This window comes from Podarcis tiliguerta (assembly GCF_965153285.1).
Source record: "Podarcis tiliguerta genome assembly, chromosome: 14".
Taxonomy (NCBI): Eukaryota; Metazoa; Chordata; class Lepidosauria; order Squamata; family Lacertidae; genus Podarcis; species Podarcis tiliguerta.
Genome location: NC_139547.1, coordinates 52,277,073 through 52,294,622, shown reverse-complemented (window position 1 = coordinate 52,294,622; position 17,550 = coordinate 52,277,073). Strand labels below are relative to the sequence as shown.

The 17,550-nt window shown below is 50.1% G+C and overlaps 1 protein-coding gene across 4 annotated transcripts in view; it reads left to right on the top strand.

Moving 5' to 3' along the window:
- TNRC18 (trinucleotide repeat containing 18) overlaps positions 1–17,550 on the top strand; it is a 128,509-nt gene that overhangs the window by 64,630 nt on the left and 46,329 nt on the right. For all 4 annotated transcript variants that reach the window (XM_083413277.1, XM_083413276.1, XM_083413275.1 and 1 more), the window contains exons 4-10: positions 4,120–4,222; positions 5,838–6,043; positions 7,186–7,332; positions 10,148–10,335; positions 11,059–11,479; positions 13,737–14,723; positions 16,481–16,653. In XM_083413277.1, coding sequence (XP_083269403.1) covers positions 4,120–4,222; positions 5,838–6,043; positions 7,186–7,332; positions 10,148–10,335; positions 11,059–11,479; positions 13,737–14,723; positions 16,481–16,653 — 2,225 coding nt within the window. The remainder of the gene's footprint in view (positions 1–4,119; positions 4,223–5,837; positions 6,044–7,185; positions 7,333–10,147; positions 10,336–11,058; positions 11,480–13,736; positions 14,724–16,480; positions 16,654–17,550) is intronic.

Here is a 17,550-nt window from a genome sequence, read left to right as displayed (position 1 = left end):
GAAGCAAGCCCTTAGGAAAATCCGTCTTGCAAAGCACCTCAGAAAACGAAAAACCCTTTCGTCTAGCGAGTTTTTCGTCTTCTGAGGCATTCGTCTTGCGGGGTACCACTGTATTACTGTCATACCTCAGGTTACAGATGCTTCAGGTTGTTTTTTCGGGTTACTTCCAGGTTTCAGTGGTCACGCATGCACGGAAGTGCCTAATCGCAACCCACACACGCACAGACTCACCGCTGCGGATTGTGAACGTGTGTCCCGCACGGATCACGCTCTCTACCCGAGTGTCCACTATACTTAAAAGGGTGGTGGGGATGGGTGATTGGCTGATAGGTGTGGTAAACCTGTTGATGACTGTATCACCCATGAAAGCTCACACCAGTAACAAACTTAGTTGGTCTCTAAGGTGCTACTGGAAGGAATTTTTTATTTTGTTTTGACTACGGCAGACCAACACTGCTACCTACCTGCAACTTCAACCTGAAGGTGTGCTGTTTTCTTTTCCTTTAAATTAGTGCAAAGCAGGGCTGTTCCACAGCAAATCCGTGCCGCATACAGCTGATGTTTTAGGAGTCTTCCGGTCCAGTAGAGTTGGAAGCGACGCACAAGGGTCATCTAGGGCCAACCCACTGCCAATGCACAAATCACAACTAAAGATGGGGAGAGTGGTCCTTCATAGGAGAATCATGCCCCACTTTTTGTCTGCAGAATTTGGGCCCTCCCTTCTTTTTCCAGTGCACCCGCTTGTCTGGTTTGTGAACCTTTGGGTCTTCATTTCCTTTATTCTTGGGAGGCTGTGCACATCAAAACCAGATCAAAAGTGTGTCTCTCTGCTTCATGAATTTAAGACTTCTGAACATTTTAGGACTGCAGCCTCGGTGCCAATTCTTTTCCCCCCTCCAAGTGTACATATGAGGCATTGAAATATGAAAGAGCAGCATATTGTACTTTTTGTCCATCAAATATTTTTTGGAAAGAAATCTAAAAGTGCACATGCAGTTAATGATGCCATTAAAATGTGCTGATAGCTATTTTCTAAATATAAAGAGCTATACAAGTTTCGTTTTTCCCTGGTCTGCTGAACAATGCAGTTTACGTCTCTAATTCTGAGAGTGCCCTGAATCTGCTCCTTCCCAGCATCCTAGACTCACTTTTCCAAGTGCAAGGCTACAATCCTAATCCCATTTACTTGGGAGTAAACCCCATGGAAGTGAAGAGGATTTACTTTTGAGTAGACATAGGATTATGTTGTTAATATGCCCCTCGCTTCCTCCAATCCTATTTTAAAAGCAATTAGGCAGAGTTTACTTAGTGTTACTGGTGTTATTTAGTAGGAAGCTAATACAGATTTTTAAACCATCGTTTTGCATTGACCAACCGGTTTTTGCAATAATATAGTGGATGCATTTTTACATTTCCAGGGTTGTCAAACTACTAAGCAAAAGATCAGGGTTGTGGGAATGTTGAGTACAAGCAAAGAGGGATGTTTTTCTGGCACTGTGAATGTTTATTTTTCTTTACCTGAATGGCATCGTGTATTTGTATCTTTCTTTCATCCTAGGAGCTCAAGGCTGTATATAATAATAATAATAATAATAAATAAATAAATAAATAAATTATTATTATTATTTATACCCTGCCCATCTGGCTGGGTTTCCCCAGCCACTCTGGGCGGCTTCCAACAAAACATTTAAAATGCAATCTTGTCTTCCCTTTCCCTCCCCCCTTTTAAAACTTTCACAGCAGCCCTTTGAGGTAGGCTAGACTTGGGAGTCGGTAGCCCAGGCACCAAAGTTGTGAACCTGCATGTACTTAGAGTATTTTTTGGTTGTTTTTATTTATCAGGGTTGCGAAATTTTCTTTGTTTTTGTATTCTGTAAATAGTCAGACTCTGAAGTCTTGCAGTTAAAGCAAAGGGTGGGGGGGGGGCTGTTTCATGGCTGTGTGCATGTTTAGTTTTCTTTCCATCCATGGCACTATATATTTAGAGCTTGCTTTTCCTTCCAGGAGCCCAAGGTTGAGTACATTGCCTTCCCCACCCTCCCCTTTTATCTTTGCAACAGCCCTGTGAGGTAGGCTAGGGAAGGTTAATACATATGCCTAAGTAGCAGTTCTTGCCAACAGATTGCAGGTGTGGGTAGGTGCAATCCACACTTTACCAGGGCCCAGGAAATCCTGTTGGCATCACTGCAAGTAAGAACTGCAGCCCATTGCACAATCTTTTTTTGTTGCTGCATGAAAGCCGTCCTCTTATCAGGGGCACAAAATCATTTCCAGAAGCAAAATAAAAAAATTCCTTCCAGTTGCACCTTAGAGACCAACTAAGTTTGTTATTGGTATGAGCTTTTGTGTGCATGCACACTTCTTCAGATACACATGTGCATGCACATGAAAGCTCATACCAATAACAAACTTAGTTGGTCTCTAAGGTGCTACTGGAAGGAATTTTTTTATTTTGTTTCGTCTACGGCAGACCAACGCGGCTGCCTACCTATATCCAGAAGCAAATGATACACTTCCCAGCTGGGTTGCGTGAATCAGTCTTGGTTCTTCGCGACATTGAGTCCTGTGTGATCCAGAAGCTTGCACACCCTCACGCCTCCTGGCAGATAAGACAACATACCTAAAGCATAGCTTCCTGCGGGCCTGACATTGACACGCGGCAGCTGCCCACAGGACCTACAGCCTCCCAAAAACAAAAATTCCCAGGCGACTGGGCCTGGAAGGCAACCTATCAATGCCCTGCAGAGCTTACTGATGTGAGATTGCTTTGGAACGTTGTGGGGAATTGAAGGAGAGTGTTTGGGCTTCACATGGATTTCCCACAAGGCACTGAACTGATGTGTCAGAGGGCAGTGTGGGAATTTTAAATGCCAGCTCCCAGCTGCTGTTACTGCCACCACCAAGTCAACCTAACCGGGTCGAATGATTTAGGAGGGGTCCCTTCAGCATCTCCAAAACTGGAAGCCCACCTTGGTTGCGTGGCGAGTTCCTCCCCTCCCCCTGTGGAAATAAAGACACATGACACAATTATTAAGGTTAATGGGCTAAATAAGGCCACAGCTTTATTGGTTACAGGTGATGAGCGGTATTGGCTTAGGCATTGGTCCTAACCGACTATATCCGACTTCAGCCCGTCCGCTTGAAGTCCGGGAAGGGTTAACCACCAGTGGGGGAGTCCTGCTGATGCACATCAACTAGGAACTCCCCTGGGTCTCCGATAGGGGGCATGCCTTGGGCCCCCACCTCCCTAGGCTTCAGACAGCGCCACGCCCCCTGGAATCCTTTATGGGACTACCCTTCAATATGTGGGGCAGGTGATGGTGCTTCCCCCCCTCTTCCATCTACAGAACTACAGTGGTACCTCAGGTTACATACGCTTCAGGCTACAGACTCCACTAACCCAGAAATAGTACCTCAGGTTAAGAACTTTGCTTCAGGATGAGAACAGAAATCATGCTCCAGCAGCGCGGCGGCAGCGGGAGGCCCCATTAGCTAAAGTGGTGCTTCAGGTTAAGAACAGTTTCAGGTTAAGAATGGACCTCTGGAACGAATTAAGTACATATCCAGAGGTACCACTGTATACCAGTACCAATGCCTAACCGCCAATACCCAGAAAGTTGTGACAATTTGCTACTAGGTAGGCGAAAAACAAGTGGCTGGTGCCAATTTGCCAAATGGAAAAAATTCCTACCAGGTCCCTCAACAGCAACCAGCCAAAGTCCAGGAACAAAAACCTTATAGGGCGGGAGGGTGGGAAACAGGAACAGCTGGTAAGCGGCAAAAGAGGGAGGTCCCTGGCGCAACTGTGTTAAATAGGGCCAGTCCCACCCCCAGAGCCAGCTAATTGGCTGGCCAGGGATGATGCGGCCGGGGATTCGCGAGGTGGCTGGGTGTGTAGCCCGCAACCACACCTCCTCTGGAGGCGGAAATGGCTCTCTCAGGACATAGATTTGCACCATAAGTTGGCCCTTCCGTGCTCTGCTATGGTCTTCCCACAAAGAACCCTGGGAACCGGAGTTTTGTGGGCGCGGGGCGGAACTAGAGCGCTCAGCACCCACCCCAATTCCACCAGGCTTGATCTTGCTCTCTTGCCAACTGTCCTCTGCTCGTGACTTCCAGGACACGGACGCTCCAGCGAGGACTGTGGGGACGACCGCCCGCGCCACCGAGACAGCCACCTCCTGGCGAGTCGTCTGGAACGAGACCAGGAGAAGCTCCTCAGGTGACGCCCCTGTGGGTGGGCTGCGCGGAGCGCAGGTTGTGCTTGGGGAGATGCTTGGCAGCTGGGGATCCGGGAACAGTGGACTGCCGGGAAGACCTGGGCACGGAGGGCGGCTGCTGGGCGGCGTCTTCACAATTCCATTTCTCCGTTTGGCGGGCGGAGGAGGAACTGAATAGGGGTGGTGGAAATGCACCTGCCGCTAAATAGCTGCTTCTGGGAAACATGAGGTGTGTCCCCCCCCCACCGTCCTGTTTTGGGGCTTCCGATTAGGGCATCTGGTTGGCCACTGTAGAATACAAGATGGTGGACTAGATGGGATCTCTCTGGTTTGTTCTCCTCCTCCTCCTCCTCCTTCTCCTTCTCCTTTTCTTCTTCTCCTCTTTTTCTTTCTCTTTCTCTTTCTCTTTCTCTTTTTCTTTCTCTTCTTTCTCCTTCTCCTTCTCTCCTCCTCCTCCTCCTCCTCCTCCTCCTCTTTTTATTCATATATATCCCCCCCCAACTGGACTCAAGGCAGCTCACAAAAATTTAAACAAAGGCAGATGAAACACATATAGATGAGAACGTGTAAAAGGTTAATGTTAACCAGCAATTAAGCTACCTGTGGCAGTGGCGTAGCGTGGGTTGTCAGCACCCGGGGCAAGGCAAGTAATTTGCGCCCCCTAACCTGTGGATTTGCGCCCCCTAACCCTAACCCCCAGATGTTGCGCCCGGTGCGGCCGCCCCCCCCTGCACCCCCCACGCTACGCCACTGATCTGTGGGGGTTAAAGCAATACAAAAACCAGATTCGTTAAAATACAGATAATGTAACAGCAAAGCTCTTTCCTTAAAAAGCAGTCAGTTCCCAAAGGACTGCCGGAATAATAATAATAATAGAAATATTTGCCTGCCAGCGGAAGGGAGCAAGTCTGGCCTCTCTAAGGAGGGAGTCCCAAAGCCGTATGTTCTTAGTTTAATTCCTGTGCCTTTGAATAAATGTCAGCTCTATAATATGTCCCCAGTATACCAGTGCATCAAAGTTTCAAAGATACTTTCACTATTTTATCACTTGTGGTTTGCTGCCCTGGGCTACTTTGGGAGGGTGGTCAGAATATACATTTAATAAATAAATGTGGAACATGAAATTCAGATTTTGTTTTTAAAAAATAGCATAATGCATTTTAAGCTGTGGTTATGATTAATTTGGTATATGGTACCACACAATGACACTTCCCGGCACTTTATAGCAAGGGGGCAGTTACTCTGACCGCCTCCCCCAACAAAACAACAAAAAAGCCATCCCACCCCCAATTTGGGCATCTTAGGGTTGCACAGAACAGATATTTATGAGTGTGTCGGGACTGTGGAACTAAAAGCAAATTCCTGGGGTGAGCGTGTGCCCAGGGGAAGATGTACGTAGTGCCCAGAATTGGGCACAGGCCTCCAGGTGTGGTCTGAGCAAGACATAATAGTGCGGTACTATGATTTCCCCAGGACTATATACTTCTGTTGATGCAGCCTAGAATAGCTATGGAAACTTACGGCTGATGGGAGTTATAATCCAAACACTTGGTGGGCACCAGGTTGGCAAAGGCTGCCCTCGCTCCTAATCCTTTCCCTCGTCTTTCCTCCCCTTAGAGAAAGCAAAGAGCTGGCCGACTTCGCGCGGATACATCCTGCCGGTTGCACCGCGAACGGTTTGAACTCCAACCTCATGGTGACTGGGGGCCCCCCCTTGACTGGCTCAGGGCGGTGGTCCGCTGACCCGGCGTCCCACCTAGCGACTCACCCGTGGCTGCCCAGGACCAGCAGCTCCTCCATGTGGTTGGCAGGGCATCCCTACGGTGAGTCTGCAGGGCAGGGGTTCCGCTTGCTGGCGGGATTGCAGGATTGGACCGGCACCTACCGAACTTGAGGGGCAGGTGGGTGGGCTGGCAGAAGGTCTCCGTTCTGGTCGGAAGGGGCAGCATCCGTCTGGGCAAATAATCTGTGAAGGCCTCACCTGGAGCAGTTTCGTTCCAGCAGCACCATTTCCTGGACTGCTGTTTCCAAAGACAGGGAGCCAGGTCATTCGTTCGTTCATTCATTCATTCATTCATTCATTCATTCATTCATACATTCATTCACTTATATGCCACATTTCATTGGAAGATCATAGGGCAGTTTGCAATATACCGTATTGGCCCATATATAAGCCGCACCTGAATATAAGCCGCACCTTTAAAATTCAAGGGGAAGAAAAGAAAAAAAGACAATACCCGACTATAAGCTGCTCCCTTAAAATTCCGTAGGCACTCACCCCCGTTCCGTTTTACCTTATGTCTGTTTCAGCAGTGATATCGTAAAAGCCCATTTTTGTAAGGTCGCGACTTTAAGCCGCACTTTAACTTTTCACGGTCGGAAATTTGAAAAAACTGCGGCTTATATTCAGACCGATACGGTATAAACACAAAAATGCATAGCATAGTAAGAGACTTAAACAATACTCCCCAGTTTGAAAGGCCACAGGTGGTTTAATTAGCCAAAGGCCTGGGCGAAGAGGGAGGTTTTCTTCTTGCACCTCAAGATACGTAGTGAAGGCGCCAAGAGAGCCTCGAGAGGGAGAGCTTTCCACAAATGGGGAGCCACTGCAGAAAAGGCCCTGTTCTCGTGTTGCCACTCTCCGGACCTCCTGCAGAGGAGGCACACAAAGAAAGGCCTTGGATGGTGATCACAGGGTCTGGGGTGGTTCAGATGGGGAGAGGTGGTCCTTGAGAGAATTGTGGTCCAGAGCTGTTTAAGGCTTTTTGGGTCAGAACCAGCACTTTGAATTGGGTCCGGAAATTGATTGTCAGCCAGGGCAGTCAGGCTGGGATCAGTGTAATATGCTGAAGCCGTCTTGCCCCGGTGAGCAACCCAGCTGCCGAATTCTGCACCAGCTGAAGTTTCCGAACCGTCTTCCGAGGCAGCCCCCACGTACAGTAATCTCTAGTCCTTTTTCTCTTAGGTCTCGGCCACCCTTCGTTGCACCAAGGCATGACTCCCGGCTTCCCCGCTGGCATGGGGGGAGCGCTCCCTTCCGCCTACCAGTTTGCCAGGGACCCTCAGTCTGGCCAGCTTGTCGTGATCCCCAGCGAGCACCTGCCGCACTTTGGTGAGTACCTAAGTGAGGAGGGATGGCCTGAAAGGCTCTGTTCTGGGATGGAGGAGCTTTCGGGATGCTAGAACTCCCTTCTTCACCCTCAAGAGCCCAGGGCCCAAGCCATGGCTGTTTCCCTTTCTTCCGGCTTGGCCCTAACCTCGCTCAGCTGTCCATCACTGATGGGCAGAGTTCAGTCCTGCGGGGAACACCGAGCCCAAGCAGATCCCTGCAGGCAGAAGGATTGAGCCCCCTGTTTATCAGATACGATACGATAATCTTTATTGTCATTGTCCCATACAGAACAATGAAATTGAAAAAATCAGACATTCAAAAACCAACAAGCCTGCTACCCCAGCCTGGTTAGCCCCCTAAAAACTCTGATACCCCATAATTAAATACAATATACTCCCAAAATACAATATACTCCCATAGAGACTACCTTACACTGCGTTTAAAACCAAAATCACATTTGGATAGAAACTATTTCTCAGGCGGCTAGTCCTAGTCTTTATGACCCTGTACCTTCTTCCAGAAGGCAGAAGCTGAAAGAGATCATTTCCGGGGTGTGCACTATCCTGCGCTATTTCTGCAGCTTTCTTATGGCATAGATTTGATCCAGGGTGGGAAGAGCGCACCCAGTTCTTCTCTCCGCAGTCTTTACAACCCTGGACAGCATTGTTTTTCCCCTGACCATGCAGCTCCCAAACCACACACACAGTTAATACACTCTCAACAGTACAGTGGTAAAATGCCATCAACAGGTCCTTGGAGAGATTATTTTTCCAGAGGATTCTCAGAAAATATAACCTCTGCTGTGCTCTCTTCATCAGGTCTTTGCCGTTTTCTCCCCAGGTTAGGTCATCTCTCAACTCCATTCCCAGAAATCGAAACACCGAGACCTGTTCCACACTCTTCCCCTCAATAATCAGTGGCTGAATATTCAATATACCATATTCTTCGTTCTATAGGACGCACATTTTCCCCTCCAAAAATTAAGGGGAAATGTGTGTGCGTCCTATAGAGCGAATGCAGGCTGCGCCGCTAAGCCCAAACCCAGAACAGGAAGACGGAGCACTGCGGAGCGCTCCGTCTCACTGTTCTAGCTTCGGGATGGCTGCACGCAAAGCCTCTCCAGGGCAGCGGGGTGCCTTCACCCGGCTGTTCTACAGAGGCTAGCAAGGCTGTTCCTAAGCCAGAACAGCAAGACGGAGGGCTCCGTCTCACTGCTCTAGCTTGGGGACGGCTGCGCGCACAGCCTCTCCAGGGCAGCGGGACGCTGCGCTCCAAAGGCTTCAGGGATCTTTGAGGCTGGCGGTGGGGGAAAGCAGCACTTCCCCCCACCGCCAGCCCCACAAGCTCTGGTGAATGTACCTTGAATGCACCTTGTTTTAGAGGGGGAAAACAAGAAAAAAAAATTCCCTGTTCTCCCCCTCCTATGGTCTGGTGCGTCCTATGGTCCGGTGCGTCCAATGGTGCGAAAAATACGGTACATTTCCTAAAGTCCACAATAATCTCTTTTGTTTTCCCTGCACCACTCCCCCAACTGCTCAACTTCCTTCCTATAGGCCACCTCCCCCTCTCCAACCGTGATTAAACCAACCACTGTTGTATCACCTGCAAACTTAATGAACTTATTACTGGGGTATTTGGGGGCACAGTCAGCTGTGTAGAGCGTGTATAAAAGTGGGCTCAACACGCACCCCTGCGGCGTCTCCGTATTCAGGATGAGATCCGCAGGCATGGAGGGTTGAGTTGTCTTGCAAGTGAACAAGACCCCTCTTGCCAACTCTTGTGGGTCGGCTTTGACAGGCAGGTCAGATCACCCACCTACCAGACACCATGACACCAGTTGATTGACAGGTCAGTGACTCCTGTCAGAGTTGGCCCACTGGGGTGGAGGAGATAAAGATTTGGATAAAGATATGTTTTTTCAAAAAAGTGTGGTCAGATGCGGGGGGGGGGGGGGGAGTGGAATTGTTTGTGGTCCTTTGGGTCCTGAGGGAGAGAATGCTCAGTCGGCAGAGCACGAGACTCTTCCTCTCAGGGCTGTGAGTTCGAGCCCAACGTTCGGCAAACAATTAAAGCAAAGATTATGGGACAATGCACACAGTGACTTGCGTTCTCAATCACACGCAGTCTGTAGTCCTCTGGCAGTAGGAGTACAATATGTGTGTGTCTTTAAGTTAACATCTTACATTAAAAGCCTGACAGTACCAAACTACCGAAGGCTTTTCACCAAAGCCAGACTAAACGTCTTTCCTTCTGCAGTGTTGGATGGCAGGTTGAGAGGAGTTCCCTACCAGGACAGACTTGGCTCGTGTGCTCAAGACATCGATTCCATAAAACATATTTTGTTGCATTGTGCAAAATATGAGCAAGCCAGGGCTGAACTGATACTACCCTTGCTGGTACCTTTCCCGGGAAAATCAGAGGCTCACTATGTCAGGTTTCTATTGGAAGACTGGACAAATGCTAGAACATTAGCAGTGGCAAAGTTTTTATCGGTGGTTGCAAGAACAAATCATCCCTATATTCTGAACAAAATGCTTGTTTAACCTGGAGGTAGGCTGTATGAATTGTATATTGCTTTGTAATGATTTGTTGGGTCTCTGGACCGTAATAAAGACTGATGATGATGATGATCAATTCCTTCATCATCATCATCATTATTTATTGAATTTGTATTGTGCCCTAAACCCACAGGTCTCATTGCAGGGGTTTGGAATCGACCCTCCCAGCTCTATGCTTCTATGAACATGTTGTGGTCTTTTGCTTTTTGAGTAGCGGTGTTGTTGTGACTTCCTGTCCGCCTTGTCTCTCTCCACAGCGGCGGAGCTGATGGACCGTGCGCCGCCTCTCTGGCCCGCCATGTACCCCCCGGTGAGGAGCTCCTTGCAGCACGCACAGCAGCTGCAGCTGCTCTCTCACCAGCAGCTGATCCGCCAGCACGAGCTGTACATCTTGCAGCAGCAAGCCGCCCACGCCATGGAGCTCCACCGGAGTGCCCAGCTGGTGGTAAGTCCCCCAGTGCAGGGGCAAAACTGGCAACCCGCTCTGGCGACGCCAAAGGCCCAAACCGCACCAGAGTTTTCTCCTTTCCGAAGCAGAAGGAACCGACTTTGACCAACAAGGTGCCCCCTCAATGTTGCAATCGACTCCCACTGTCCCCGACTGCTTTTGACCATCTGCAATGCAATCCAAAACAGGCCCCTGGTTGGGCAGGTTGTTGCTTGAAGGTTGGCCTGCCACCTTCATGTCGTGAATTCTTCGCGGCGCTTTAGCAGAAATGCTCAGAGTTCCAGGTTCTTCAGTGCACTATATTTATTGTGAGCTATATATACAAATACGGATGCGGGTGGCACTGTGGGTTAAACCACAGAGCCTAGGACTTGCCAATCAGAAGGTTGGCGGTTCAAATCCCCGCAACAGGGTGAGCTCCCGTTGCTCGGTCCCTGCTCCTGCCCACCTAGCAGTTCGAAAGCACGTCAAAGTGCAAGTAAATCCATAGGTACCGCTCCAGCGGGAAGGTAAATGGCGTTTCCGTGCACTGCTCTGGTTCGCCAGAAGCGGCTTAGTCATGCTGGCCACATGACCCAGAAGCTGTACGCCGGCTCCCTCGGCCAGTAAAGCGAGATGAGCGCCACAACCCCAGAGTTGTCCGCGACTGGACCTAATGCTCAGGGGTCCCTTTACTTTTAATCATTCTTTTGCACCCTTCTCTCCCTCCCCCCCATGCAGGAGAGGTTAAAAGCGAGTGAGCAGCGGGCAGAGATGGAGGAGAAGATGTCAAAGCGGAATCTGGATGGTGCCAAGCCCGGCCTCGCCACCTCCGCCTCGGGCCTCCTGCGCCGGAAGCCCCCCGTCCTGTCGCCCAGCACCTCTGCCTCCTACAGCAAGGCCGGGAGCCCCCCTGCCCTGTCCCCCAGGGCATCCCCTGTGCCCGTCCTCAAGGCGGAGGTGATCCAAAAGATGGAGGAGCCCCCGCTGCAGCCGGCCTACTCCTACCCTGCCACCCCCATCTCCCACCCTTCCAGCCCGCCCCCCGCTTCTCCGCCCCCGGCTCCCGCCATCCCCCCCAAGGAAGAGGAGGAACCTGACGGTGCCGAGAAGAAGGAGATGGAGAAGGGGGCCTCCAGCCCCTACCAGGCTTTGTTCCCAGGTAAGGGAGCCCAAACCTGGGCAGGGAGCCCCCTCGCACTTTCATCCTGGCGTCCTTGTCTTTGCTGTTGCCTTCCTTAGCTTTCTCCTGCTCTCCACCTCCCACCCCCAAAAAAGACTCCCCTTCCACCGCTCAGAAGTCATTGGCATGCGAAAAATGTGCGGCTGGGGTTCTCATGCGACGCAGGACCCCGAGGGTGAAGCAGAAACGAGGGGAGACCCAGCAGGAGAAACCTATAAGATAGGCGCCAAATGGCTCCTCAAACCAAGGTTGCGGTTGCCAAAACAGAATGTCTGGTTTCCATTTTGGGGCAAGACCGCTCTAAAGTCTTGATTTTCCATTGGTGAGCTATCAGTTAAACATCTGGCTTAGTTTAGAGGACAACAACAACAACAACATAATACAGTGGTGCCTTGGTTTACGAACTTAATCCGTTCCTAAAGTTCATTCCTAAACCAAATCCGTTCTTAAACCGACGCACGCTTTCCCTAATGAGGCCTACCATCATTCGGCTTCCGTTCATAGACTGAGGCAAAGTCTGCAAACCGGAACACTACTTTCGGTTTTGTGGAGTTCGTAAATGGAATAGTTCGTTAACAGGACTGTTTGTAAACCGAGGTACCACTGTAGTAGTAGTAGTAATAATAATAATAATACTCTGCCCATCTGGCTGGGTTTCCCCAGCCACTCTCCGTGGTTCCCAACAGAACACTAAAAACAGAATAAAACTTCATACATTAAAAACTTCCCTAAACAGGGCTGCCTTCAGATGTCTTCTAAAAGTCAGGTAGTTGTTCCTTGACATCTAATGGGAGGGCGTTGCACAGGGCGGGCACCACCACCGAGAAGGCCCTCTGCCTGGTTTCTTGTAACCTCACTTCTCGCAGTGAGAACTGCCAGAAGGCCCTCAGAGCTGGACCTCACAGAGTCTGGGCTGAATGATGGAGATGCTCCTTCAGGTATACTCAGGTATACCTCAGGTATAACCTTGAGCTAGGTTAAGAGCTTTGAGAACTTAAAGAAGAACAGTCACTTAATCCAGGGACATTTTACATCTATACTGGCCTCTTCTGACCTCCTTTTCTTAATGATGACGCAGACCATTCATAAGGTAGGAATATTCGTCACAACTGTGAGCAGGGCAGTGGGGGAAGACAAGGGGCCAACAATTCACTATAACATTGTCAATAGGCAGGGAGTGTCGGGGTTTAGGGTCTGCCACACTAAACAATTGAGTTCTTACAAATGCAGAACAGGTATTATGGGACCAATTCTGCCAACCAAAGCAGCCCAGGGGGCAGATGTGGGGCAAGGCGATCTCAATGCAGGCCTTAACTAAAAACAATGTGGGTGCTTCTTAAGGAAGTATTCACTTTCTCCCCGCCCCTCATCTAATCGATTGATGAATTACATTTAAAACAGCTGAAACTTGTGCAGTCCTCTGCCAAACCCTGCTCACCCACATTCAAGCCTGTCTCTGCAAACAGAAGCGTTGGAAAATTGCCAGCCTTTTAAAAAAATGGCCCATGTCCTGAATCATGGCTTCTTGTTGGGCGCGATTATGGAAAACCTTCCAGGTCTGCTTTAGAGTTAAATGAGATTCAGGTGAGGGTCAAATGCCTTGTCAATCCCAGCAGGTATATAGCAGCAAGACCCAGGCCAATGTTCCCTGTTTAGGGAAGCGTTTAATGTTTGGTGCATTACTGTATTTTAATATTGTGTTGGAAGCCGCCCAGAGTGGCTGGGGAAACCCAGCCAGATGGGTGCAGAATAAATAATAAATAATAAATTATTATTATTATTATTATTATTATTATTATTATTATTATTATTATAGCAGCAGTTCTTCTCCCTTGGGGAGAAAGGGACTCCTTCTTCCTCCCTTTCTTGCAGTAATTTTATTCATTTTCAGAAAAAGGTTGTACAAGATTTTGCAAATTACGAGTTCTTGCACAGGATCTGATGACAATGTGCATAGCCCCTGTACAGTTACAGATCTCTGTTGAACAAATGCAGGCGTGAAATAAAACCAAAGTAAATAAATTACAGGTGCAAGAGTGTCTGGAACTATTCATGACGGTTAAACAAGATGTGAACCCTCTTTTCTGCTAGGGGAAAGTAATTAAAGGTTGGGTGGCCATGTGTCATGGATGCTTTAGCTGAGATATGTCAGCCATATTTGTTTGTAGGGCAGGGGGTCCTTGGGCCTCCTCCTTGCTTTCTGGCCATGACCCCAGCTTCTCTCTCCCCCCTGCAGAGATTCCTTCAGGATACCCATTCCAGGCCCTCCCGGCTTCTTTCAGAAGACACTACCCCTACCTCCTCCAGCCAACGGCCGCCTCGGACGCAGATGGCTTGGCGCCTGACGTCCCGCTGCCCGCTGGGGACCCCGAGGGCCTGGCTCTTTCTCCGGAAGTCAAGCCCACCCACCTCTCCCCATCTAAAATCGTGAAGCCCATGCGGGCAGACGAAGAGGAGGAGGAGGAGGAAGAAGAAGAGGAGGAGGGGGAACCTCTGGAAGAACGGGTGAAGACGGAGCTGGAGCTGGACGCAAACCACGAGGGGGACATGTGCAAGCAAGATGTGGGAGCCCTGGACCTGGCAGCCTCCGTGGCTCGCCCGCTCCAGGACGTGGGTGGCCGAGGGCTCCTCATGTGCCACGGCAAGGCCTTGAGCAGCTTGAGGCATGAAGAAGAAGAGGAGGAAGAGGAAGAGGAGGAAGAAGCAGAAGCTCTTCAGGACTGCCAGCCTGTGTACGAAGCGATGGCCTGTCCTGCAGATCTGGAGAGCCAAGCGGAGGCTGCAGACGCCGACACTTGCCCTGTCCACGTCGACTACGAAGGTGCGTTGTTGCACCGGCCAGCCGAGCAGGCGGAGGAGCCGTCGCTGTCCCTGGAGCTGCCTCACATCCGCTCTCCGCAGGGGAGGGAATTCCCCGTCCTCGTTCCGGAAGAGGAGCCGCTCCTGGAGAGGCCCTGCTGCGGGAGTGAGCCGGTCTCCTGCCTCGTCTCAGCCCTGGATATCAAGCCGGAAGACCCCCTGGCCGGGATGAACGCCCTGGTGGCCGCGGCCGAGTTGCCCCAGGCGTGCCCGCTGCTGGTGGGCGACAGCGTCGCCCAAGAGGCGGTGGTGAACCTGGAGGTGTCCTCTAGCCTGTCGCCGGAACACACTTTCCTGCAGGGGATCACGCTGCTGAGCGAAATCGCCGAACTGGAGCTGGAGAAGAGGAGGCAGGAGGCAGAAGGTGGGTTTTGGGGGGCAGAGGGCTGCAAAAGTCTGACTGGTGCCTCCTAGAGCTGAATGAGTTTCTGATGCTGCCTCTTTGCAGAGTCAGGTCACTGGTCCATTTAGCCAGGATTGCCTCCTCTGACTTAGCAGACTCCAGAATCACAAGCAAGGGTCTTGCTCATTCCCAGGCGCCCAAGATGCTTTTTAACTGGGTTGAACTGGGGAGGGGGGGGGGCTGCATAATGCAAAGCACTTTTTTTGCCTCTGAGCCACAGCTCCTCTCAAAGGCAACGTGCTTTTGGGGTTCCTGCTCAGGAACAAGGCCTAGATCAGTGCAAGGAACTGGGGAGGCTATGCTCAAAGACACATGCGCTGTACAGCCTTACGAGGGAGTCGGGTATGTTTAGCCTGGATGACTGAGAGCTGACATGAGAGCCACCTTCAGATATCTGGAGGTCTGCCGCGTGGAGCAAGCTAGTTTTCTGCTGCTCCAGAAACCAATGTACAGTGGTGCCTCACAAGACGAAAAGAATCCATTCCGCGAGTCTCTTCGTATTGCGTTTTTTTTTGTCTTGTGAAGCAACCCTATTAGCAGATTAGCGCTATTAGCGGTTTAGCGGCTATTAGCGGCTATTAAAGGCTTAAGGGATTAGCGGATTAGCTGCTGAAAGGCTATTAGCAGCTTAGTGCCTTAGAAAAAGGGGGTAGGGAGCGGAAAAAAACCCCCAGGAATCGCAAGACATTTTCGTCTTGCGAAGCAAGCCCATAGGAAATTCGTTTTGCGAAGCACCTCCAAACGGAAAACCCTTACGTCTAGCGGGTTTTCCGTCTTGCGAGGCATTCGTCTTGCGGGGCACCACTGTATTCAATTTACAAGGAAGGATAAACATTAGGAATAACTTCCTGACACAGAGAGTCGTTCGACAGTAGAACTGACTCCCAAGAGAGGTGGTCTCTTTCCTTGGAGGTTTTTAAGCAAAGCTTGGAAGGCCATCTGTCAGGGATTCCTTAGCTAAGATTTCAGGGGTTTTTATGATTGCTCTATTTGGCCCCCCTCTTAACCGTTGATTCACTGTATACCATGATTTGCTCTTACTGCTGAACTAGGTCAGTTACGGCTTTCTCAAACTATAGTTTTCTCGGAATGGCCAGGGACCCACCTAGACCAGCTTCCTGTTCTTGCAGAGGCCTAGGAGATGCCCACAAGCAAGGCCTGAGCTCAACAGCTCTCTCGCCCCCCGCTTGTAGTTCCTAGTCCCTGGTGTTCAGAAGCGCGCTGCCTCCAGCAGTGGAGGTAGACTGTAGTAACTGCAGCTGGTAGCCATTGGCGCCTTTGTGCATTGTGGTACCTAAGAACCTCTTTTAGGTCAGTGGCCACCCCTATGCATTCGTACGGAAGCTGGTGAATCCACTGCCATAGTTGAAGAAGCCTGCCATTCAGCTCTACTGGGTTCTAGAGCTATGAAAAAGTGATAGGAAGTTCTCCCTGTGGTCCACTCCCCCCCCCCAAAAAAAAATCCATGCGTTGTGCTTTCAAGTGGGCTTCCAGTTCTGGTTTGTTGCCAAACTGTAGTCGTGTCCCAAACCCAGGAGATCCGGGAGAGGGAATCTGAGCAAAGGCTGGGGACACACAGCCAAGTCATGATCTGGCTGTTTCATCCGGACCAGGCCATTGTGTGTTACATTGTGTGTGGCTTAGGGCTGCCCCATTTTCCCTGTGAACCTGAGACTTCTCCATCCTTCTAACTGAAGCCCAAACTGCCTCTCAAGCAGGTCTGGAGAGCTTTGCTGCCCGCCCGACCCTGGAGAGCCTGCTAGCTGCCAGCACTCAGATGCTCATGGAAGTCCTCTCGAACCCCTTCATGGACAGCTTGAAAAACATCCGCCTGCCCCGGGAACTGGATCCCAACAAAAAGTACAGCTGGATGCAGAAGAAAGATGAACCGGTGAGGAATTCTTTGCAGCTGACTTGGCTCTGAAAGGTGGCGGTGGTGGGGGGGAGGCATCGGGTGGTGGCAGCAATAATAATAATAATAATAATAATAATAATAATAATAATACAATATATTTATTTATTTATACCCCACCCATCTTGCTGGGTTTCCCCAGCCACTCTGGGCGGCTTCCAACAGAATATTAAAATACAATAACCTATTAAACATTAAAAGCTTCCCTAAAGAGGGCTGCCTTCAAATGTCTTCTAAAAGTCTGGTAGTAGTTGTTCTCTGACATCTGGAGAGAGGGTTTCCACAGGGCAGGAGCCACTACCGAGAAGGCCCTCTCCCTGGTTCCCTGTAGCTTTGCTTCTCGCAATGAGGGAACCACCAGAAGGCCCTCGGCGCTGGACCTCAGTGTCCGGGCTGAACGATGGGGGTGGAGACGCTCCTTCTGGTCTACTGAACCGAGGCCGTTTAGGGCTTTAAAGGTCAGCACCAACACTTTGAATTGTGCTTGGAAACGTACTGGGAGCCTGTGTAGGTCTTTCAGGACCGGAGTTATATGGTCTTGAGGAGCTCTGTGGGCGGGTGGGAGAACTCACTGAGTGACAAGCTGCAGCTGAAACAAGAGAACCTTCTGAATTATTTTGTTGTTGTTGTTGTTGTTTAAATTTATATACTGCTGTCACCCAGAGATAACAGAGCAGCTTACAACATGAAAACAACGTGCATAACAACAATAACATAAATACTTCCCCTCTCCCCCAGTAATTAGCCAAAGCCCTGGGAAAAGACGAGTGTTTTCACTTGGCACCTACAGATGTGTAATGAGGGTGCCAGGTGAGACTCCTTGGGGAGAGAATTCCTCAAATGTGGAGCCACTGCAGAAAAGGCCCCATTCTCATG